Source organism: Ursus arctos, unplaced genomic scaffold, assembly GCF_023065955.2.
Source record: "Ursus arctos isolate Adak ecotype North America unplaced genomic scaffold, UrsArc2.0 scaffold_15, whole genome shotgun sequence".
In the NCBI taxonomy this organism is placed as follows: domain Eukaryota; kingdom Metazoa; phylum Chordata; class Mammalia; order Carnivora; family Ursidae; genus Ursus; species Ursus arctos.
The window spans coordinates 16,980,417-17,006,954 of record NW_026622819.1 but is presented as its reverse complement, the minus strand read 5'-3'; the positions used below and the strand labels follow the sequence as shown (position 1 = coordinate 17,006,954).

At 36.2% G+C, this 26,538-nt stretch overlaps 1 protein-coding gene across 2 annotated transcripts in view; it reads left to right on the top strand.

The window, feature by feature from the left end:
* CDH12 (cadherin 12) overlaps nucleotides 1–26,538 on the top strand; it is a 258,791-nt gene that overhangs the window by 146,497 nt on the left and 85,756 nt on the right. Inside the window, exon 3 of one of the 2 annotated variants that reach the window (XM_026506725.3) lies at nucleotides 21,207–21,326. The exons of the other annotated variant lie outside the window; for it this stretch is intronic. Within the exon in view, the coding sequence (XP_026362510.2) occupies nucleotides 21,207–21,326 (120 nt within the window). The remainder of the gene's footprint in view (nucleotides 1–21,206; nucleotides 21,327–26,538) is intronic. 2 annotated transcript variants of the gene reach the window in all.

Below are 26,538 nucleotides of genomic sequence, written 5' to 3'. Positions count from 1 at the left end.
TATTATAATTAGGCAAAGAGAAAAATAAGGTATTTCTGGAATGATTCATTTCAGCGCCAGTCATTTCACCTTGCTTTCCATATTTCCTAAAACAGATGAAGCTTTGAGATTTATATTTTGTTGGTCAAATATAGTTTGTAATGTAAGAGGAAGTGTCTCAGACTACACCTGATACGTTACCTCGTTTCATGGGCAATAAAAGTCAAACCTTGCCCGAGCTGGGTAATTGATATGCCAAGAAAAGCAACTCTGTCCTCTGATGCTAACACAAAAAGGGTTTTGGGCAAAGGCAGCTGTTCTTCATCATCTTTATAAAGAAACAGTAGTAGCACTTTTACAGATATGGTTACTTCCTACAGCAGAAGGAAAGGGAAAACAGGAAAAAAAAACCCACATTTTTTTTGTGATGTCTAGAATGCAAAAGAGCAGGAGAATATGTCTTCCTGATTTTGTTCCTCATTTAAGAGGCTGGTGACATGTTATCAAGGCCACACACATGTGAATACAGGGATGAGGAAGAGGCTTCTTTAGGTAAAATAATTTGTTTCACGTTACTTTGGTAAAAGCAGATTCAGGAGTCTAGCTTCAAAATATATACTGGTAATATTTTTCTTTTAAAAGATAAGCCCCACAAAGGCGATGCTGGCCTGTCTCTTTACAGGTGCAGACAGCCCCAGCTTTGCAAAAGCCAGCGGTGACAGGGGGGATGTGTTCAGTGGCTAGTGAGCCTCCTGATCGGAATGGCAATGCTCCTCTGCAGTGAGCCAGGAACCAAGCCTCCCTGCACCCCAGCTTGTTTTGTTAAATTGTATTCCTAGTTAAAAGAAAAATATCCCATGGGGCGCCTGGGTGGCTCAGTCGTTAAGCGTCTGCCTTCGGCTCAGAGCGTGATCCCAGGGTCCTGGGATCGAGCCCCACATCGGGCTCCATGCTCCGCTGGGAGCCTGCTTCTTCCTCTCCCACTCCCCCTGTTTGTGTTCCCTCTCTCACTGGCTGTCTCTCTCCCTGTTAAATAAATAAATAAAATCTTAAAAAAAAAAAAAGAAAGAAAAGAAAAATATCCCTTACACACTTTGAGTTTCAGAAATTGAGACTCTAAGTATTTTTAATGATCTGGTTTTATTTTTCAGAAAATACCGGTTTCATTTTTCTCTTTCTGTCATTGAAAAATGGTTTAAAAGATAAAATATAAAAATGAGGTGCATTGATCTTATATTTTCCTCATTAAAAATATCAGAGTAGCATCTAAATATATTGATTTTCCTATCAGAAATATATAATCAGATTTTTTTTTCTAGTTTAAATATTGAGTACTTATTTAGAAATAAGCTAGTTCTCTAATACATACCCATTTGTATTTGCAAGGCTATATATGTGCTCTTGTTTATAATTGTGAAAGCGTGAATTAAGTAGATGAGCATTAATGAAGGATTGGCTTTATAAAAACAGTGTGAGAATTCATGTGATTAAATATTGTATTTCTTAAAAGTATGTCATATAATAATATTTAAAAACTGATTATCCTTATATATTATTGATTTTTAAAAAGCAGTTTATAATATACCACGAATAGTGTCTCAATTTACTTAAATCTGTGTAGAAATGAAAATAAAACTTAGAAGTGTTATCGTAAATGGCTTCTAGATTTGGGGTCATGAGTGGCTTTAATTTCTGTGAAGACATGTGACTTCTATATTTAGGTGAAGCATTGTAAATTATTTTCTAGACTGAAGAAAAACTAAAATAGTGAAGAATATTATCTGTGAGCTGACACATGAGATTTTCTCAATTAGTAATCATCTTTTTAAAGTTTGAAAAACTAAGTTTTTTTATTATTTGAAGAAATAAACATTTAATAATCTGATTTTATATGAAACAAAATTATGGAAGAAAAAAATGGAAAACATATGTCCTCTCTCCCTATCTCAGATCTTCTATACTGCTATGTTGACCACAATTGAGAACCTAACCTTTGTGGATACTATAACCAAATATTTGCCTGTAAGATACTGCCCAGACCTGGCTAAGCTAGTCCTCTTTTCACACTATCCTCAGTGTATCTGTTTTTTTATCTTACATGCTTAGACTTTTTGTTTAGACCATGTATTCAATTATCAGCTCATTGACTAGTAGAAATACAAAAATGCTGAATGACAGCCTGGGAAAGAAGAGCAAAACTGGATTTGGGGCAGTCTCTACTACGTCATCTACTCCCAGCTCGGCTCGAGAGTAGTTTTATTCCTAGCTCTCTTGCCCCCACAATATACAGTTAATTACTTAAAGGAGTTCATACAGGTTTTAATTAAATTAATATAAAGGACAGTCTCACTCAAACTGGTACCGATTTTTCTACAACTCAAGAATTTATTTCCGGGCGCCAGCAACCTCATGGGGGACCAGGGGAGGCAGAGTAAGAAGTCCATGGTAAAAAACCATGTTATACAAGGAATAGTTGAAGAAGGGGCATGTGTTCAGTTGGAAAAAGAAACAAAAAGGAGGAATATGAGGGCTGCTTTCCAGTATTTGAAGGTCATCACGTAACCTATAAATCCTTAGGGTTTCCAGAGGGCAAAATGAGGACAATTTGATGAAAATCACAGGATGCCAGATTTTAACTATATGAAAGATATCTTTTTAACCACCACAAGTATCCCATGTTGCTACTGATGCTCAGGTAGAGATAGGATTTGGTTTGTCAGTCACTTATTAACATCTTAGCACAGTGCCTACCGGCCATCTTTTTATTAATCTACCTGGCTGCCATCTTAAATGCTGGTGAAGTGGAGCAAGTGAAGAATTAGAGATTAAAAAATTAGAGATAACTGATGTATTCATAATGATTTTCTTTTCTTTTCTTTTCTTTTCTTTTTTTTTTTTTTAGATTTTATTTATTTATTCGACAGAGATAGAGACAGCCAGCGAGAGAGGGAACACAAGCAGGGGGAGTGGGAGAGGAAGAAGCAGGCTCATAGTGGAAGAGCCTGATGTGGGGCTCGATCCCACAATGCCGGGATCACGCCCTGAGCCGAAGGCAGACACTTAACCGCTGTGCCACCCAGGCGCCCCCATAATGATTTTCTAAGGAGTACTCAACAACCTCATTGTTGGTAGCTAAAGATTCTGTATTGTGATAAAAAAAATCTTTTTGACATTGTCTTCTCCAAATATTGAGAACTATTTTGTCCGTTGATCAAAATAACATTAACAATTTGAGGTTTATGGTATGTTCTCAAGAAACTTTTGTTAAATGTGTAGATTGAGGACCTTCAGGGAGATAATAATGCACATTTTGACCCCGTTCATTTTTATCTTAACTACCTCTTCATTTATACAACTCACTTTGTCCCCAAGCAATTCCCTGTGGGCTTGAGGGAATGTGTTCATTGGAACTTTCTGGTATCTCTTCTATCACTTTTATCACTTGGAGAGTTTTTTCCTAGCATTTCTTTCCTCCAAAACCCATTCTTCAAGTTCAAAATTCAGTTGCCGGTGGACTGCAAACCTTTACTAACTACTGTAAATATGGAGATCAATCCCATCAAGGCATTTTTCCTTTGATAAATTTTCCTTTGTTAAACTTACGTTTTGGCTGATCCATTGTTCTAATTGTTCCATGCCTTAAAGTCAGAGAATATAACATACATAAAATGGAGCATGCGTTTTGCTTTTGCCTTGGTTGGTACACAGAGCTGCTGAATCATCAAAAATGGGAGGGGCATCTGGGTGGTGGAGTTGGTTAAGCATCCAACTCTTGGTTTTGACTCAGGCTATGATCTCAGGGTTGTGAGACTGAGCCCTATGTTGGGCTCCGCACTCAGCGTGGAGTCTCCTTAAGTTTCTCTCTCCCTCTCCCTCTGACCCTCCCACCTGTGCCCTCTCTCTCTCTCCTCCTCTCTCTCTAAAATAAATAAATAAATAAATCTTTTTAAAAATGCAGTGGGGAGATATTTAAAAAAAATGGATTCTGAGAATTTCCAGTGATTGAGTAGAAAAATCTGCACTTAAAACAGAAGTAAATAAGACACTCAAGTGATAGTAATGATCTGCCAAATTTAGGAATTAATAATCTGGAAGGGATGGTATCACTTTCTCTTTTCATTCCCTGCACAATCACCCCACCCCAGTATTCACACACCCATATATACATAAGTATCCATGTCCACACATATCACATATGCATGAACCATAGAGATTAGTCACATGGATAAAAGAAGCTGTTTTGGTGAAAGGTAAGGAATGGGAAGAGAACTTGATTGGGTGTTAGAGATTTTGAGCCTCCTGGTATGGGAATAGAGGACGAAATGATGGAATATTCAGAAAGGTTGTGTGAGGGGCACCTGGGTGGCTCAGTCAGTTAAGCGGCTGCCTTTGGCTCGGGTCATGATCGCCGGACCCTAGGATAGAGCCCAGTGTGGGCTCCCTGCTCAGCGGGGAGTCTGCTTCTCCCTCCCTCTGTCCCTCCCCCTGACTCACGCTCTCTCTCCCTCTCTCAGATAAACAAATAAAATCTAAAAAAAAAAAAAAAAGAGTCTGCGTGGAAATCTAGGTGTTATGTTACAAAAGCATCTCTAAGTCCCCTGAGAAAAGGTGTTAAAGAGGGCGAGAGAGTTAGTCCTTAGCAACATTGTGTGCCTCTGGAAGGAGCCTGGTAACATTCTACCTCACCGAGGAGTGGAAGTTTTCTAATGTTTCTCAAAATGTCTTCAGTATGAGAATCATCATGTAGTACTTGTGAAAAATGTAGCTAACGAATAACTTCCAAGTAATCGGTTTTAGAGGATGTGGAATGGCATCCTGTAATTGATTTTTTATTTTATAACTTAATATGTGTATGTATATAATATATATAATTTTCAGCAAATATTCATTGATCACTGTATTGCTAGGCACTGTTGTAAGCACAAAAAATACACACCACTGTGAACAAAATAAACAAAATGTCTGCCTAGAGGGAATTTATGTTTTACTGAATCTGTTAAGGTGCATTCTAAATTAAATGTAAAATGTGTATCTTATCTGGTTAAATAACTTTAAAACACAAATCTAAAGTCATCACCCTTTGTGTAAGCTGTTAATATTTGTAGTTGCCGTTGCTTTACTGAAAGGAGCCAGGGCTAGAGAGAAGGCAGCTGCCATGGTTGGGGGTAGGAGGCATTGGACAGGAAAGAACGCTTAAAATTCTTACACGTACAGGTGTTAGAAGGTTCTATGATACTGTTACATATAGGTGGGGCTGTTAAATTACATGGTGCTTAGAAATGGTAGGTCATGCCTGTGATTTGAATATGGGCTTCAAAGCCAATCAGATCTGCAAACTTGCCACAGTGTTGTTATTTGATATATGAGCCCTGAAAAGTATCTTAGCCTCTCAATTCCTTACATTTTCATTTTGAACTGATGATAACATCTTCTGGAGATTTGTACTGTTATTACTATTTTGCTGATGAGGAAACAGAGCTAAGACAGTTATTGAATCAAAGATGGGTATCTAGCTAGCTAGCTAGATTCCTAATGAAGTCTATATATGTGAATAATATACAGATATTAAAAAATCCTTGGTTTCATCAGTTACATCATACCAGTAATTACAAAAACATAAATATTATTTTAGTGATATTAATATTGATTGGTATTAATATTAATTGCTTAAGCTCTAAATAAGATGCCACACAGAAACTGTTAGAATTAATAAGTACAGTAAAATTACAGGATACAAAATCAATGTCCAAAAATCAGTTTCATTTCTGTCAATAACAACAAACTATCCAAAAATATATATGAAAACAATCCCAAGTGCAATAACATCAAAAAGAATAAAGTATTTAGTAATAAACTTAGCAAAAGGGATGAAAGACTTATACATTGAAAGCTATAAAACATTGATGAAAGAAATTAAAGACACACAAAAGTGAAAAGACATCTTGTGTTTCTGGATTGGAAGACTGAAAATTGTTAAGATATCCGTACTACCCAAAGTGGTCTGAGAGTCAATATTATCCCCATCAAAATCCCAACAGCGTTTTTTATAGAACTGGAAAAAAATCCTAAAATTCATATGAAACTGCAAAATACTCAGAATAGCCAGGTAATCTTGAGAAAGAAGAACAAAGCTGGAGGCATCACACTTCCTGATTCAAAATATCTTACAAAGGTACAAACATTAAAAGAGGCACTATATTTTTAAAAGTTCACTTCCATATTAAAAAATTAGAAGTAAAATTTTTGCACCAAGTATTGCCAGACAAAATGGAAGAGCTTAGTTACTTTACAAAGAGTTTCCATGTCCTGGAGGTGGTCCAAGGTAGTGACTACAGGCTAAGGCTTTGTTGTCAACAGCCTTAGTTTTCACAGCTCCACAGTTTACTAAATGTAATTTAGCATTTGTAAAAATGGAGCTAATTATAGGAGGTAGGATGGTTTCAAGCATTAAGTGAAATAACGTATATAAAATGTTCTCTGCAACATTTGACATAGTGCGATAGATCCCTATATATTAATTAGCATATTACCACCATTTTTTTTAGGAAAGAAGAGGGATCTGCAGACAAGACTAATTTTCTGATTTCCACAAAAGAAATCATAAAATAAGCATAAATATTCTTTGAATATTCATTCTTAAGGGCAGTTTTCTTTTGGTTTTGGCTTCTTTTTTATTCTTACATTCTCAGTGCATAGAATACTGTTAGCTGTCACAACCACAGTCACTTAATCGATACCCTATAAATGAAAATCTGTGGAACTTTTTTCTTCCCAGAGGGTATCTGAGAAGGTCCCCTAGTATTAAATGTGTATCTTTAGAGCCAGTCACTAGATAAGTGGGTTGGAGTTCCTGTGCTTCTGTATTCTGGAAATTATGGAAGGCTTAAGTCTGCACCTTAGTGCAAAATCTCACCTTTCAAAACTAGGAGATGGAGTCCTTGAGACACTGAAGCTTTCCTCTTGAGATGGAATATCCTAAGAGATGGGGGGTTCACTGGAACCCTCGAAACTTAAAAAACAATATGTGCAAAATACCCTAGTGAGAAAACGATCCCCATCAACAGGCAAGGCCTAGGTTAGTGCCCTAAAGTCACAGACAGGAAGGAATCCGTACTTCTGAGCCTCACTCCAGTGGAAGGAGCCATGAGAATCTATAGATAAGGTAATAAAAGGAAACCATAGCAGCAGTAAGTATGACTCTACTTGAGTCACAAGTACTCATGGGTTAGAGTTAAGGAAGGGACTAAACTGCTATCCAAACCCTTAAAGGCATGGAACTTTCTGCTGAATATGGCTTCAGGTTCGGTGCTCTAAAGGACCTAAGAGGAAAACTTAGAACTGAATCTCAGCCCCAGCATGCATTAAGGACTGGTTTCCCAGGTGGACTTCTGACCAGCTGCTGGATCTTTACATGCAAGGACATCAAATCCTTTCCTGAAAGTTATCTTCTCATAGCTTCTTTTTTAATGCCACTAGCCCATAATTTGTAATTATGCCCCCAAATTGCCCTTTGCCAAGTTTCCAATCTACCTTTTAAATCAAATATGAATCGAATTTGTGACTTTATTATTCTGAATACTCTTGTGCTCCAGACAGCGTCTGTCTGCCCACTTTTCACTTGGTCTCTTTTCTGCCTCCTCAGCTGGGTCATAAAATAAATTCATGGGTAACCCCATCTAGCTATAACTCACTCTCTCTTAGGCTTTTAATCCCTTTTTATCTTTTAATCTGCACTCTATTTTATGGCTGGCTTACAACTTGAAAGCTCTTTAAAAAATACTATATACGAGAAATTTCATATAACGATATAGTCACCAAAATATTGCAAAGGAATCATTTTAGTGTAATGGGAGAAGCTTCATGATAAATAATGGAATTAAAAAACAAGAGAGATAGCTTGCATTGAGAAATAATGGCATAGTTAATTCTATTTTTGTCATCAAACTTGTATTTTCAAGTAGCATCTATAGTTTCATTGCTTTAAGTAACAGGAATGCCTCCAAGTTATTGGCATATATCGTGTAGGTAAGTTTAGTGTCCCATATAGTATGCATTAATATTATAGTTTAGTGGTATAATAGTTTCTGTCTTTATTTTTATGTGTTACTGTGAAAAGTTCAGAGTGTTTAATAAACAGATTGCTATTCTACAAAGTAATGGTGATATATATGCTATTTCTCTTTTGCAATGAGTTTTAAGATTCATGTCCAACTTTTAAAGATTTTGTAAAAGAAACTGTACATCACCATGAGAAAGATAACTATAACTCCTTAAAATTTAAATCTTAGGTTTCATTCTCAAGAGAGAATCATATGAAATGAAAATTTCATAGAAAACTTACATGAAATGAACAATGTTGATAACTTCATTAAAGTTTAACTTGATCAACAATTGATTTAATTAGGTTCCTCTGTCCAAAATCACAATATGTGTTTGTATGGTGGAATCTAAAGACATCTATTTCAGGCCCCGAATCTCCAAGAAACTGTTGAAAAGGAAAAACAAAGCTGGGGGCATCACAATGCCGGATTTCGAGCTGTACTACAAAGCTGTGATCACAAAGACAGCATGGTACTGGCACAAAAACAGACACATAGACCAATGGAACAGAATAGAGAGCCCAGAAATGGACCCTCGGCTCTTTGGGCAACTAATATTTGATAAAGCAGGAAAAAACATCCGGTGGGAAAAAGACAGTCTCTTCAATAAATGGTGCTGGGAAAATTGGACAGCTACATGCAAGAGAATGAAACTTGACCACTATCTCACACCATACACAAAAATAAACTCCAAATGGATGAAAGACCTTGATGTGAGACAAGAATCCATCAAAATTCTAGAGGAGAACATAGGCAGCAACCTCTACGACATCGGCCAAAGCAACCTTTTTCATGACACATCCCCAAAGGCAAGAGAAACAAAAGATAAAATGAACTTATGGGACTTCATCAAGATTAAAAGTTTCTGCACATCCAAGGAAACAGTCAGAAAAACTAAGAGGCAGCCCACGGAATGGGAGAAGATATTTGCAAATGACACTACAGATAAAGGACTGGTATCCAAGATCTACAAAGAACTTCTCAAACTCAATACACAAGAAACAAATAAACAAATCAAAAAATGGGCAGAAGATATGAACAGACACTTTTCCAATGAAGACATACAAATGGCTAACAGACACATGAAAAAATGTTCAAAATCATTAGCCATCAAGGAAATTCAAATCAAAACCACACTGAGATACCACCTTACGCCAGTTAGAATGGCAAAAATAGACAAGGCAAGAAACAACAATTGTTGGAGAGGATGTGGAGAAAGGGGATCCCTCCTACATTGTTGGTGGGAATGCAAGTTGGTACAGCCACTCTGGAAAACAGTGTGGAGGTCCCTTAAAAAGTTAAAAATTGAGCTACCCTATGACCCAGCCATTGCACTACTGGGTATTTACCCCAAAGATACAGACGTAGTGAAGAGAAGGGCCATATGCACCCCAATGTTCATAGCAGCAATGTCCACAATAGCTAAATTGTGGAAGGAGCCGAGATGCCCTTCAACAGATGACTGGATTAAGAAGTTGTGGTCCATATATACAATGGAATATTACTCAGCTATCAGAAAGAACGAGTTCTCAACATTTGCTACAACATGGACAGCACTGGAGGAGATAATGCTAAGTGAAATAAGTCAAGCAGAGAAAGACAACTATCATATGATTTCTCTCATCTATGGAACATAAGAACTAGGATGATCGGTAGGGGAAGAGAGGGATAAAGAAAGGGGGGGTAATCAGAAGGGGGAATGAAACATGAGAGACTATGGACTATGAGAAACAAACTGAGGACTTCAGAGGGGAGGGGGGTGGGGGAATGGGATAGACCGGTGATGGGTAGTAAGGAGGGCACGTATTGCATGGTGCACTGGGTGTTATACACAACTAATGAATCATTGAACTTTACATAAAAAAACAGGGATGTACTGTATGGTGACTAACATAATATAATAAAAAAATCATTAAAAAAATTAAAATAAAATAAAATAAAATAAAATAAAATAAAATAAAGACATCTATTCCAAACCTCCCATTTTATAAAGAAAAAGGGATAGGATCATTTGGCTTAACCATTGTCATTTGTGCATCAATTGGGAGAATTTCTATTAGAAAGCATATGAAATCTTACCCCAAAGATAAAAACGTAATGATCTGAAAGGGTACCTGGACCCCAATGTATATAGCAGCAATGTCCACCAATAGCTAAACTGTGGAAAGAGTCCAGATGTCCATTGGCAGATGAATGGATAAAGAAGATGTGGTACGTATATACAATGGAATACTACTCAGCCATCAAAAAATGAAATCTTTCCACTTGCAACAATGTGGATGGAACTAGAGGGTATTATGCTAAGTGAATAATCAAAGAAAACCAATTATCATATGATCTCACTCATATGCGGAATTTACGAAACAAAACAGAGCATCATAGGGGAAGAGAGGAAAAAATAAAACAAGATGAAATCACAGAGGGAGACAAAGATAAGAGACTCTTAATCATAGGAAACAAACTGAGGGTTGCTGGAGAGGTGAGGGGTGGGGGGATGGGGTAACTGGGTGATGGACATTAAGGAGGGCATGTGAGGTAAAGAGCACTGGTATTATATAAAACTGATGAATCACTGACCTCTACCTCTAAAACTAATAATACATTATATGTTAATTAATTGAATTTAAATTTTAAAAAAAGAAAGCATATGAAATCTAATGAAGTTTCAGTTTTGTTTAGCTACAGTGCATCCTGCCCTGACAAATTGGGTTACAATGAACCTAGCAAAGCAAGTAGGTTTCTGAGTCTTCTATTTTCGTAGCAATTACTAAAACCAAACCTCAGCTTAAATCATTGTAGCATTCAACCACGGCAACATAAAAGGAACAAAACCTTACAATAAAACCACAGTAATTTACACACTTATAACATACCTTTCTCTATTAGCTAAGATTATTTAAACAGTAATGACTATAATTATTGTTACTTCATAGCTATACACACTGTCACTGTACATGTGGATTCATGAGCATTTTTGCAAATAGTGCCATGTCATGTGGTCATAATGTCTTTGAGTTTGTGAAATAATCAATAATCAAGCTCACTTGATTCCAGGTAATGTGAACTGCTATCTATTACAATAATAACTTTTCACAGATGTGACCTCGGTATAGTTCTTGCTTTTACAAAAGTGCATTTTTTTCCTTGAAACAGTAGAATTATACACTCTTGTGTTAGCAGGGTTCGATATGTCAGGATGACCAAAGTGCTAGTAATTGATTTCTTGTATTCTTTTGGCACTGATTTTAAGAGTTCTCAAAGCACTTTTGATTTGAAGCTGCTCCTTTGATTTCTGTAACAGACAGTAAAGCAACATCACTGTCATAATTATTGACAGGAGGGGACATTGAACCTTTTGCCTCGGTCAAGAGATATTATAAAGGTTTCATTGTTAACTTTTAACATCAGCTAATCAAAAACATTTTCTAGGCCCAGCTCATTTTTTAAAATTTTCTCATTCAAGAGACATGTATTAAGTATAGTAGGTACTGGGATTCCAAAAAGAACTGTAAACAGTCTTTATTCTGTATGTCATGCTTGCTGCCTAGTGGAAACAGCAGAGATGTGAAACTAGATACTCTGTGAACATATGGAAATGAGCTTCTGAAAGAGGAGCTAGTGAGGCCAGTACTTAATTGGGGCTGCAGTTTTCCTGGGTGAAAAAGGACATTTTTGACATCCATGCAAACCTGTAAAGAGCGGGATATGAAGTAGCAGTATGTTGTAGGAAAGTAACATTGTATTGATGCTGCAAAAAGTAGACATAGGGCATGTTAAGAGATGAACCTGGGAATGTAGGTAGAAGCAGATTCCCAAAGAACATGGGAGGTAGTGCTGAGGACAAAATCAAATTTACAATTTGGAAAATACAACGTGGCTTAAATACATCGGATAGATGGTAGGTTGTTATGGCAGGCAACAGGGAGAGTATTAAATATTATAACACTGTAATGCAAGTGGGAAACAGTAAAATTTTGAAGAAAAGTAGGATGGCAGAATGGAAAAGACAAACATATTTTAGCCATGCTTAGTCAGTGACAGAGACTGCCCTGGGTATAAACAATAAGTGATTAAAAAATTTAGAATGTAACCAAGAAATTGGTTATATCTTGATCTAGTTAACTTGCAATTTTGTTATGTCAGACACTGGCCAATATAAATGATGGTCCAGTCACTGGTACCTGGAGGTTAATAAGGAATGAAAGTGTCGTGTTAAGCATGCAGAGTGAGAGAAAACCTGAGGTGCATGAACATGTGACGGCTAGGGAGTGGAAAGGGAGTCTGAAGAGAAGACTAAGACATGGTGATCACAGTAGAAAGGACAGAGCCAAGAATAAATAATGTTGAGGGGACCAGCCATAGTTGGAGGCAACCTGGAGAGAGAGATTTGCATCAGCCTCTTACATGTCTTGAGACAAAACAGGTGAACATGAGGGGCACCTTGCAGTCTTGGCGGGAAAGACCAGTAAATCAGAAGTACTGGAAAGCTGAAGGAATACAGTTGTGAGTCTGAAATACATTAGTAGGGGGGACTAGGCTCAGGGGAAAGGAAGATTTCAGTTAAGGGAAGGAGCCTTGGAAGTATTCTATGCAAGTGTAACAGTGAGCAAGTTTGTCTGCAGTACTTCCAGAAGTAGACTGGATTATGAGAAGTGGTTTGGACACAGGCAATAGTGGAAGAAACCAGAAGGAGGTGATATATGTATAATAATTTATATTTTGCAAACCCTTTATGAAATTCAGATATATGTTTTTAATTCTCAGATGACAGGCTTAGACTTGTTACCCTCAAATTAATTAGCAGAGCTCTGATTTTTGTTGGACAGTAGGTAAAACAAACTTCCCAAAGAGGAGGTTCGGAGAAGCTGAGGAGTTAAATTTTAGAATGAAAACACAGATGGATTTCAGACTTTGAACAGTCTTGAAGGATTTCAGGTGGCAAGTAGTGATTCATGGCACACCATTGAAGGATTTGGACAGAGCAGTAATATGTTCAAAATCCTATAACTGAAAGATTAATCTACAGTCATGGGAAAGACATTTTGAAAAGCATTAAGATTGGATTTTGTTTCAATTTGCACAACCAATTATTAGAATTAGAAGGAAACAATAAAATATTACACCTTCATTATAAAGCTGAAGAATTTTAACAACCACTTTGATGTGGGCTCCTTATGTGCCAGTTATTATACTAAGCAATTTACAAGCATTATCTCATGAGTTAATGCGTAAATGAGTTCCATGTGATCCCAAGTATTTATACTCCTACTTTCAATTTGAAATAACAGGCTTAGAGTGTTTAAGTGACTTGCCAAAATTTTGTTAATTTGGAAGTAATAAAAATCCCAATCCAACTCAAAGTATAAAATCTTACACAAAAAGGGGTTTATGGTCTCAAATCATCAAAATGCTTGGAGTTGAGCTTCAGCCAGGTTTGATCAAGACTCCTCATTTTCTTTCCTGGGATTCTCAAGTTTGTGGCCTCCTGTGTAATGACTGTATCTAGTCACGTTTCCCTCAAGGTGTTAAAATGGCAGTAGTAGTTCAGACATTTGCACACCAGCTTCCAGGGAGAAAGTGAAAGAGAACAATTCCCAGAGGTTCTCAACAAACATCTCTGGAATTATAGGCTTGACATGGGTTACCTTTCCACTTCTTAAACATTCATCATTAGCCAGAAAAAAAAAAAAAAAAGCTTGTATTTGTCAGTTTAAACTTGAGCCAACTGTCTTCATGGGAGTTAGGCTTCTTTTAATATACATGGAAGTATGAGGGAGATAGTGATATATGAAACCTATACAGACAGCTTTAAGATTCACTGGGGGAGTGGATTGCCATACTGTCCACTAAAATTACATTGTTATTCTTACAGAATTGAAATAACTTGCAAAACAATCATGTATCTGTTTAATTACAGAGCTAGTTCTAGGATCCCGTACTTCTGGTTTCCACACACACACGTACCTACACACGTACATACACAATTTGTATTTCTTTCTTTTACTAAAGCTAAATAGGTAAATGGACAGGAAGATAAATGCAGATAAATAGATTGATCAATAGATATATAGATCCATGATGGATGGGTAGATGGATGAGTAGATAAATACAGATAATCTCTAGATAGGCTTCATGTTGGATGACTTCACCTAACTATAGGCTAATATAAGTGTTCTGAGTGTGTTTAGGTTAGTCTGGGCTAAATTATGATGTTCAGTAGGTCAGGGGTATTAAATGTATTTTCAACTTACGATGTGTTCAACCTAGGATGTGTTTATCAGGGTGTAATCTCATTGCAGGTTGAGGAAGATCTGTAGGTGGGTAGGTAGAGATCTTTTTTTACCCTTAACATGGCAGACTCATCCGATCAAATAACAAGAAATAATTTGAAGAGTGTAGAGTGTGTGTTAAATAACTGATTACATTAATGGTCCTTAACATCTTGGCTAACTGCATTTAATCAAAAGCAATTTTTTTAAAGATTTTATTTATTTATTCGACAGAGATAGAGACAGCCAGCGAGAGAGGGAACACAAGCAGGGGCAGTGGGAGAGGAAGAAGCAGGCTCATAGTGGAGGAGCCTGACGTGGGGCTCGATCCCACAATGCCGGGATCACACCCTGAGCCAAAGGCAGACGCTTAAACGCTGTGCCACCCAGGCACCCCACAAAAGCAATTTTTTATCCTTAAGAATACAACTCAGAAAAAATACAAACCTTAGAGAATTATAACTGAGAGCCACTGAATGAATGAATTCCAAACTCATGTATTTCACCATGTTTTCTATGGAATTTCCTGAGAGCATCCATGAAAATAATTTCCAATTACATTGGGCACAAAGGAGACAACATTGTATCATCACTGGTAATTGGAGTTTAGTGTGTCACTGGGAGCAGTCATTAGCATTTTTACTGGTGTGTGTGGTATAGAGTTCTTGGCATACAATGGAGAGATAAAGTGCTCATAAAAATGGATTCACTTATCCATCAAAGTACATTTGAATCACAAGGTGTAAATATGTATAGTCTAAAATATTTAGTACAAATCTAGAACAAAAGTTTTATAACCTTAGAGTGCTTTTGGATCCTTGGACTGAATACCAAATCCTAAGTGGATGTCAGAGCATTGGGGGTGCCAAGGGATGGCCTGTGGCCAGGCTGAGAAGAGTCAGAGTTGAGGGCAGTATAAAACCAAATTGTCTGCTCTTATCCTAGAAGTACAGTTCAAGAGGGCATACAATTCACTCTGGGGAATTTTTATGACATATATCTTTACTAATCTTTAAAAGTTCTGATTATTTCTGACAGATTTAACAAGTATACAAACTTTTCTTCCCTGGGTCTCTAACAAAGTGGGACATTGTCGTAGTCTACTTGTCTGTATGTTAATGTACTTTAAACACATATTCCAAAATTACATTTCTTTCACAATTAGGAGATAAAGTCCAGATCAGTATATGAATATTAAGAAGGGGGACTTGAGGACAGGAATTGGACTAGTGTTACAAATTTGGGTCTTGTCACCCTACATGTGGGGCAGGAGAACAGAAATTAAGTATGTCTGCATTTTTTGGTCATACACTTAAATAGCACATACTATGTGGAAAACTTATTATAATTTCTTTATCAATATTAACTCATTAATCCTGTGAGAAGATGCTTGCTATTTTTGTCACTTTCTTTTCATATGAAGAAACTAAAACAAAGAGGTTAAGTAATTAGAGAATGTCACACAGTTGGCTAGAAGTCAACCTAGGATTCAAACATAGGGTTTAAGGCTCCAGAAGCAAAAACAATAAACACAATGGCGAGCAATGCAGTCTTTCCTAGTTGGCGAAACTGTGTAGGACTTGGCTTATCAGACTCATCTACAAAGATGTTAAAACTTTCTGATACCTGGCATACCCAAAAACATTTAAGTTAGACTTTCTGAGGGAGGGCCAGGAATTGATGTTCTCAGTAATCCCTGTAAAAGCTTTATATGCAGCCATTGTTGAGATAAAGAGGATAGAGGAGCCATTTACAACTTTAAAGGGCAAATATAGGAGGAGAATCCATAGAAGGAAGGTAAGAGCCAAGTGTTCATGAGTAGTGCAGTGAGGTGTAATGCAAAATTGATTAAAGACCTAGTTACTTTAAAGACTAAACTCACCTGCTGTGCATCCATGCTTAATTCTACTTTATAATTAAATCTAGCTTTAGCAGACCTCATGTTTCAATGTGTAGTAGCAGCCTATTCCTTGGTAGGATCTTTTCACGTGTGTGTGCACATGCGTGCGGGTGCACATTCACACATCCAGTCTCTAACTTGATTCTCTGAAAACCTTTCTGCTTTACATTTCTCTGCTGCTTAATGCCTTTTTTATGTAATAAAATGTTTTCCAATCCTATTTGGAAAGAAATGTCCGTGTATTTATCATTCTATACCTTTCTAACTGGAATTGCATTATTTCTTAGTTATAACGCAATTTATACATAAGGCAAAAGCTGAAAGCAAGTTATATGTCTCTCTTGATATGATTTGTCTCTCTTTTCCTATTTATGCTTCAGTCTTGAGAAGGGTTAAAATTATTCAGTAAAAAAACTTGTATTAACTCCCCTTGGGTGTGCATTTCATATTGTGACTAAATCTTGCTTATGTGATTTTTTTTTATGTCATGTCACTCATTTTGGTTTTGCTTTCTTAAGTGAGAACTGTGATGTACTTTAGAATTTCAAGTTAAACTCACAACGTAGTGTCAAAAAGTACTCTAAAGGCCATAACTAACTGCCAGGTCTCCATTTAAAGTATGGTATATGTAGTATTTGTGTCTTTTATACGTACATACGAGTATTGTAAGTATCCAACTAATAAATATTTGGGACTTATGTCATGACGGACTGGATGTAAAAAGAATGAATATGGAATGGCTGATGATGTAGAAGATTTTGTAGTCCATGAGAAAAAACGCATAATGAACTGAGTTTCAAAAAATAAAAATGTATTAAGACCGTTGGGAATACAGAGGAGTGGGCAAATTATGTCTGCTTGGGAGTAGAAAAGCAAGCATTGACAGAAGCGACCGTGGAGCTGGGACATCAAGGGTGTACAGGATTTCTCCAGATGGTGGAGGTGCAAATGCTCCAGGTAGCTGGATCACTTGGGCAAGAATGCAGAGGCGGGAAAGAGCCTCAGCTCCACAGTAACTAAGTCTGTACAGGCTCCGCGTGGGGTCTCTGGCAGCACCAACAGAAACTTAATCTGCAGAGAGTTTGAAACCATTCCTGTCACGCCAATGAGTTTAGGTGATTTTCCTTTCAAGAGGAATAGAAATCCATTAGCGATTTTAAAAAAAAATTAACTTATTTTTTTAAAGAAAGGGGAATAACATGATCAACCTTGTGTTATGGGACCGTGACTCTGATGCTCCTGTGTGAAAGGGGCTGGAGGAGGAAACAATTAGGATGCTTTTCAGCCTCGCGATTATGAATGTTAAGGTCCAGACCAGTTGAGACAGTTGCAGGGGTGATAAAAAGCAAAGAACAACAAAAACAACAAAAGAACAACAACAACAAAAAAAACCACAAAAAAACAAAACAAAACAAACAGACAAAAAAGCCAACATCAGCAACAAAAAAGCAAAGAACATATTGAATGAGTGGAATATTTTTATACATCTAGGAAATTTAAAAAAAGACTTTATAGAAGCTATAAATTAAATCTAATTCACTTATATTTTCTTTTTTTTTTAAGAGTTGTTTATTTATTTTAGAGAGAGACAGAGAGAGGAAGAGCACAAGCAGGCGGAGGGGCAGAGGAAGAGGGAGAGAGAGAATCTCAAGCAGACTCCCTGCTGAGCATGGAGCAGAGCTCCATCCCAGGACCCTGAGATCATGACCTGACCCAAAATCAGTAGTCAGCCACTTAACCAACTGAACCACTTATACTTTCAATGTATTTCTAGCAAGTTTTTCTAACACCCCAAATGTAAAAAATGCATAGAATATAGAACTGTCATGCTGGAGGTGGCATTTGCCAGAATAAATAGTTATGCAACACATTGCTTTTTATGGTTGAGAACAGTACCTGGTATATGGTTTGTACCACTGAACATTTATTGATGGAAAGAAGAAATGAATCAATCAGCAAGTTAATGTCTACTTGGGCAGAAATTGTGAGTTAGGGCTCAGTTCTACTCCCACATCTCTACCATTTTATATGAGCCCATTCTTGTTGACACTAAAGGATATAAAAAAGCTGAAATCACATCATATTACAGCTGTGAATTTACAAAATGCAACTGATTTTTCAAATATATTTTGACATATACACACATGCACACTAAAAATTATATCCAAATTGGTTCTCATATTAATTTTCAAGTATTTAGGTATTTTAGAGAAATCCTTATTTTGTTGCAATTTATATAACAAATGAACTTCTCTTAAAGACTGTTCTTTCTAGGTGATATTTCTATAACTCTCAGTGGTCACTTTTTCTGTCCCTTGCTCTTCTGTAAGTGTGCGTGTGTGTGTGTGTGTGTGTGTATGATATTAACTTATATCTTATACATATGTAGAGAGTGCTTAAAATTTAGAATTTAACTATTATTATAAAGCAACTTTTTTAGTAATGGCTGTATTATTAAAAATTACATGAATTAATATACTACTGATCAGAGCAGTGTTACATGGATAATTTAAGCAGTTCAGTATTCTCAATTGCATATTGTACACTCTCTCTCCAGCTGGGTATAAAGGAATGGTTTCTCTGTGAGTTACATTCTCTCTGCACTTCAACATTTGGAGTGGTCACATTGCCACCCTGAATTTGGATGATAAGAGAATAAATCCCAAGATGACTGCTATGTACAAGGAGGCTACTCCAGTTTTTTGGATAATATAGTATCTTCCCTTTTACATTTTTGTTTTTAATATTAATATGAACCTTAACTAAATATACAGAAAAATAGTTTTCTCCAAAAGTAGTTTTAAATGCTTTATGTTAATCATTTTTTAAAATTTAAACTCAAATATTTAAAGAAGTAAATTAAGAAATATTCCCTATTGGGGCGCCTGGGTAGCGCAGTCGTTAGGTGTCTGCCTTGGCTCAGGGCGTGATCCCTGCGTTCCGGGATCGAGTCCCCACATCGGGCTCCTCCGCTGGGAGCCTGCTTCTTCCTCTCCCACTCTCCCTGTTTGTGTTCCCTCTCTCACAGCTGTCTATCTCTGTCAAATAAATAAATAAAAAATCTTAAAAAAAAAAAAAAAGAAATATTCCCTATCTCATTCATCTTTGTCTTTCTTATTGAGGATATGGTGTGAATTAGGTTAACATTTATTAAATTTCTCACTAAAAATTTCTTAGCAGATACAATACCTTTTTCTTCGAATATATCCTTAGAGAAGAACAACACACAGCTTTTTTTTTTTTTTTTTTTTTTTTTTATAGAGACAGCCAGTGAGAGAGGGAGCACAAGCAGGGGGAGTGGGAGAGGAAGAAGCAGGCTCATCGCGGAAGAGCCTGATGTGGGGCTTGATCCCATAACGCCGGGATCACGCCCTGAGCCGAAGGCAGACGCTTAACCGCTGTGCCACCCAGGCGCCCCAACACACAGCTTTTTAACTACAATATTTATACCTATGATTGGGGAATTGCAGACTTTGCCTATATAGCACATGTGCAATGCAGTGATAGTAATGATCCAGGTCATACCAGAAAAATCACTGTGTGACAGAAAGGAAGAAAGAGGAGAATTTAGAAAAGGAGAACATAGTTTTTATGAATATATAATATAGGTCCTTAATGCCTATTTGTCAAATGTTGATAATGATGATCATGATGGTGATGGTGGATAATAAGGAATGTTATCACCCTTGACATCTCAGAAATATTTGCCTACTTTCCTTCTAGAAGTTTCCTTTCCTGGGAAAAACTGTTGAAATAAAAACCTATCATTCATCTCTTAATATAGCTAGAACTCACCAAAAGCATTCTTCAGGTAAAGCATTTGGTATTGAATGTCTACTGAAAGTTATCATTTAAAATTTTTTTTTTTTACTTCCTAACAAACAGACAAAAGGGTAGAGGAAAGAGATGTTTCATTCCCTTAGCTTGCAAGTAAACTTTTAAGATTTAGTTTGTTCTAGTTTTGTACTGCCTGAAGGGAAAAGCCTGCATGAATAACTGATTGGAAAGGAGAAATTCTTTGTTCCCAAAATGCCTCCAAGAATAGGAGCATTCTGTCCATTGTATAACTTTGGGTGTACGTATCACTCCCTTTGTGCTCAATAGAGATTTCCTTCTCACCATTAGCAACATGTTGATTTTGTTTATCTCAAACTTGACAATTTTGATTTTACTTTGTTCTCAACTCAGTGTAGTAATGCCGAGCAGGATATGAAGGTACAGTCAAAAAGTTCCTAAAGAAAGACTTAACTATTACCATGAATCTATAAGACAAAAAGTTCCTTTTTGTCTTTTTTAACAAGAAGTTAAAGGAGCTTCTTATAGTCAAAACATGAGAAAAGATACAGAGAATTTGGATTATCTTTAATGTTTTCCTATGTCACTGAATCCTTAGGTTAATTCAGTCTTGGAGCCTAGAGGTGCTCTTGTAGGTGTAATTGCAATTATTTCGGGTTCCTCAATTTCTCAAATATTCTGTCTTAATTAAAGTCTTCCTAACGCTAGTATGTAGTTGTTGATTTTTAAATAGCAGTGCAAGTTACTTACAGCCTCTAAAGTTCAGTAAGCCTTCAAACCTTTTAGCTTTTCTATTGATAACCTAATCATGAAATTAAAGCATCTATAGGAAGCGGATGAGCTAATGTAAGCAGTGTCATGTTTCCTTTGGTGTATAAATCAATAAAGCTATCATGATGACTTTCAGTTCAATCATTTAGCTACTGGAAATGAACATAGCTTTTAAAATAGATTTTTAAAATATGTATCATTTGCACTAACAGCTAGCTATATTGTTGCCCAACATTTTGGTTATAATAGTTACATCATTCTCAGTAGCATGATATATTCACAGAATCATTGAGGAATGCCAAATTAAAAAAAAAATGGAGTCCAACAGATAAAAAACATGACCTTGAGCTCTGTAAAACAAAGATGCTAGAGTCATACTGTCTTATTTTCCAGGTGCATATGTGCTCCAGGTCAAGGCCACAGACGCGGATGACCCGACCTATGGAAACAGTGCCAGAGTCGTTTATAGCATTCTTCAGGGACAACCTTATTTCTCTATTGATCCCAAGACAGGTAAATTTTTTATTAGAGACAACATTATCACCACCCCTTTCAAATATTTAAACTTTAATTAAATCTTGGCATGGGAAGTGACCTATTCTAAAAATGCAGTAAAGATTCAGTGTGCTGTACATTAAACGAAGGAAGATAGGATCTTACCTTATGGCTGCAGAACCACTGCCTCTGGATTGAACCCTGTGTAAATGTAAGCCATTGTACATATACGTGTCAAGTCCCAGTCTCAAGTTGGGGCTTCCCTGTACGATTTACTTTACATTTTCAAAAGCCTGGGCATATTTTTCTTTTTGATTCTTCTGGATAAAATAGATTTTCTTTCCAGATTTTCTTGTTTGGTTTCAATTATATGCAGTTCGGGGCCTTATCAACACGTGGTAAGATCATGGAGCTTCTTTTGCTCTGTTTATCAAGAGTTATGGATAATTGATTTGGATTTGGATTAATAGAGACTTATGCTTCTAGCAGAGGGGAGAAGAGGGTTGACAAACTTGAAACACCCAAATCACTGATTCTTCTGGTCTCTGCTTTTGAAGCTAGTCTAATTTTTCAGTCAAAACATTAGAATGGCCAGATCTCCTTAAAAACTACCTAGCATTCAAAAAACAGATTCTCTAGAGCAGAGGGACCTCATTTTATTTTAAAGGGAACACAAAATCTTCTATGTGCATACTATCCTGCCCTTTCTATATTTTCCAAAATTCTTATAGATCTGGCCATGCTGACCATCAAAATAGGTGATCCATGTCACAGTTAAAACAGAACTCCACAATGACAGCTACTTCATAAACTTATATGGCACATTATAATATATTGCATATTGAATTCAATGCTATTTATTACATTAGGTTACAATAATGAAATAAATTGTTAATGTACTAGACTAATGTTACTTTTTAAATTTGTAAATAAATTTTAAAGTGATATCAATTTGAAAAGTCTTAATTTCAGACACTATATATTCAAATAGGCTTAACATTTCAAAATTAACACTTCCCCATAAGTATTTGCTAAAATCTGGAATACCAATTAGATACAGGTTGATTAATAATTAGCCATGTTTTAATGTCACCTGGAAACATAAAGTCAATTAAATAGGAAAAGAGAACCTGTGAAAACTTTCTGCAAATGAACCTGCTATTCTTTCATTTCCTACTCTTCTCATTAAGCCTGTAGAGGGACAGAAATCAGCAAAATGTTATGGGATTAAGGCAAGAAGTTGCTCCCTTTTATAAACCTAAAAAAGAGTAGTTTGTAATAAGGACAACATCTGTCCTTTAAGAAGGAAATCTATAAAGGTTTGCTTAGGACATAGAAGCTCTTTTGGTTTGGAAAGAGGGTCAGAAACCGAGAGTCAGAGTGTCCAAAGTTAAGACCGAGTGCGTGACAGGGAAGTTACGTCTACAATATGAGTTATTTTCAAGAAGTATGGCAATGGAGATAAGATATTTGGCGAGATAGATGTTAAGGAATTGTTGCGGTTGTTGCTTAACTGTGGGAAATCATACATATTTGTAGGAAAAAAGGGGGGGCAATTGTTGAGGAAAGAATCTGGGGAAGTTGTTCAATGAAATTTATGATGGTACAGAATTCCAGAAGGATGAGGAAGGTTTGGACAACAGGCTAAAAATATAGACAAATAGTGAAGGAAAATTATCTAAAATATAATAAATCCTTTTATCAGATGAAAACATTATGGATTATTTCTTCTTCAAAATTTACCATAATGGATAATCTAACTTGAAACAGAAGTATGGGCAATATATGTGTCTTAGATCTCTTCAGCCTCTGAGAAGCACTCCTCAGAGTCAGAGAGAATGGAAAAAAGAGAAAGGAGGGTATGCAGGGAGGTTGGGTATTAGAGTATACTTAGTGGGTTGAATAGATTAATTCTATAGAACAGGTGAGTTTAAATACTCAGAATAAGTGTGACAGAAGAAAGATAAAGGAATTAATACTGATGAAATAACTATAGACCTAGTCAGTATGTAACTGAACAGTAGGAGAAAATCATGCAAAGATGAACTTAAGCATAGAGCATAGATTAAGAATATAATCGTTGTAGTCGAATTAATACCAGACAGACAATAATTCTATGAGTCAAAACACTTTCTTTTTTTTTTTTTTTAAGATTTTATTTATTTATTTGACGGAGATAGAGACAGCCAGCGAGAGAGGGAACACAAGCAGGGGGAGTGGGAGAGGAAGAAGCAGGCTCATAGCGGAGGAGCCTGATGTGGGGCTCGATCCCAGAACGCCAGGATCACGCCCTGAGCTGAAGGCAGACGCTTAACTGCTGTGCCACCCAGGCGCCCCTCAAAACACTTTCTGTCCCCTTGGCTTTACTTGGTCAAAATCAACTTTAAACGAATTCTAATGCCTTTAGAAAGTATTATCTTACAAGAGAGTGTGTATATTCATAAGATGCCTTTAATAACTATGTATTTATATTTTATGTAATGCTTATTATTTAGAACCAAAGGTGAAACAGTTCTGGCATAAGCAATGAAATCGATTTTTTGAAGCATTGATTTTCATTGGAGACAGAAGTCTTGATACTAACAATGCCTCAGACCACTAGACAGGAAAAGAGTGGATGATGAGGCACTTCATTAATAGAATGATAACTAGTTCTTCATGCACAGAGACCATTAAGAAGACTTTTTGTCAAATTTATCACCTTGTGGTACATAAGAGTAAATCAAAAATCAAGGATAATTGCAATTTCTCAGAAATAGTCTCCATTTGTTCCAGCCCTATAGCTTCCTTTCATGATTCCTTTTGCTGTTATTAAATAAAATGCATGAAAAACTAATATTATCTAAAATTTTCCACATTTGAGTGTAGAATACACTTTAAAATAATTTTTAAAGGAAGAGTCTCATCAGAACTTCTGGTGCCTAAATATTTATGAAGAGATAAATATAACCATTTATTATTCATTTGGAATGAGAAAATAAAACCTATTTCCGTAGTGATATTGCTTTTTGACAAACATTCCTAGCATGCTACCCAAGTGAATATAGGAAGTTTATTTATAAGGAATATAAATTAAAGCATTCTATGAAATAAGCTCAGAAATAATATATATATACATATATATGTATATATATACTTCAAATGATTATTAAATACTTTAAAAACCTCAAATGTGATAAATCTATAAAACATTTTTTTAAAGATTTATTTATTTGTTTGAGATAGAGTGTGTATGAGAGAGGGGGGAGGGGTGGAGGGAGAGAGAATCTCAAGCAGACTCCCCACTGAGCACACTACCCTGAGATCATGACCTGAGCTGAAATCAAGAGTCAGATGTTTAACAGACTAAGTCACCCACGCGTCCCAAATCTATGACATTAAATAACAGTCATATTCATTATACTTACTATTTATAAAACATTCAAGTGTTTGTCATATTAGCATATTATATTATGTATATTTTTATACTTAGTGGTTTTATATTAGAAAAACATCTATAATCTATAAAACATTAAACACAGGCATTATAATATTTTATCTAGTGCATGAAATCAGGATGCCAAACATCTCTACGGCATTAATAAGAGAATTATTTAAGAAAACAAATATTACCATAAATGATTGACCTCATTTCTTAATTTATGTTTAAAATTCTTTTAAAATATTTCACTTCCTCCCTAAATGATTTCAAAATCTAGTCTGAGTTGGGTAACTAGATATTGCTGTTTCGTGTACCATGTGGTGATGATATGTTCCATTTTCCAAATGATCTGATCCCTAATTGAGAAAGCGTCATTATGTATTTTACCTCAACGTTTTTTTAAACCTATAAATTTCAAATGTTTTTGTTGTGATAAAATATATATGTAACATAAATTTTACCATATTAAACATTTTAAGTGTGCAGTTGAGTGACATTACGAGCATTCACATTATTGGGGCACTTGGGTGGCTCAGTCGGTTAAGTGACTGCCTTTGGCTCAGGTCATGATCCTAGATAAGTTTTTTATTTTATATGTTTATAAATGCCTTTATAGAATCCTTATGAAAACAATTGAGTGAGGGTTGAGTTGAATTCAGGAGCTATTTTTTTCCCTTTTATTCACCATTCTGCTGTTTCGTGCTCTGTGATTCTGTCCTAGCTTCTGTTCAGGGAAATCTGATAAATGTTGCTGAGAGAACTGACATTTCAAGATTTTTACCCTTTAAGTCTGACTATCACCTTTTATTCAGGAATTATAATCTCCAGGCCCATGTCTTAAGTGAAACTTCCTCCCCTATTCTGACTGATATTTATTCTTTTAGGTCTTTAACAATGTGTTGGTGTTTTAAACCCCAGAGTATAATTAAAGCACGGGTTAGACTATATTTTGAGCTAATTTTTATACTACTATATAAATATTTACAATGTTTCATGGCTTGAAATGCTTTCGATATCAATTCAGAGTAAAGTCTGAGGGATTTAGACACCTCAGTGCTGAGGTGCTGATGAAAGAAAGAAAGCATCTTCTTTCTTCAAGGGCAAAATAAGAGTGGTTACCTACACAGAGTCGTCACGCTTCTAATACTTTTTGCATTTAGATGAGGTCATATTATGGGCATAGTGAGAGCAAGGAAAGCAATAGATGCTAATGAATATAGGGCAGGAAAAATATGTCAAGGAAATAGACAATTATTAAGCTATTGCATCATATATTGCCTATTTTATAATATTTTGCATATGTATAGTAAAATTGCATGACTAAAAATGTGCTCCTGTGAATGGTTCCCTTGTACTCTGCATTGTCTCACTTCCTGAGAACTCTGTTTGAACTTCACTTGCCTTATTTTAGAAATCATGGAATGCACACATCAGCAGATAGAACTGAGAATGTTTGGCCTTAAAAGGAAAATACTCCAGGGGCATGTGATACATGACTTTTGGAACTTGTAGAGCTGTTATGTCGTAGAGGAACTGGCTGTATTCTGTGCTGCTTGAGAGGAAAAGGGGTATCAATAGCTGGTATGAGTTACAGGAAGAATTTTGGTTTCATAGACATGAAAGAAGATGTCAGTACTTGCCCCTAAATAAGAGGAGTGCCTCATGAGATTGTGAGTTTCCTGTTAGTGGAAGTCTTCAAGCAGGTGATGAGCGATGAGCTAGTGGTGTTGGCTCTATTTATTCATGTGATGCATGTTGATATAGACCCAATGGCCTCACAGGTGTTCTGCTATTAGGATATCAAGATGA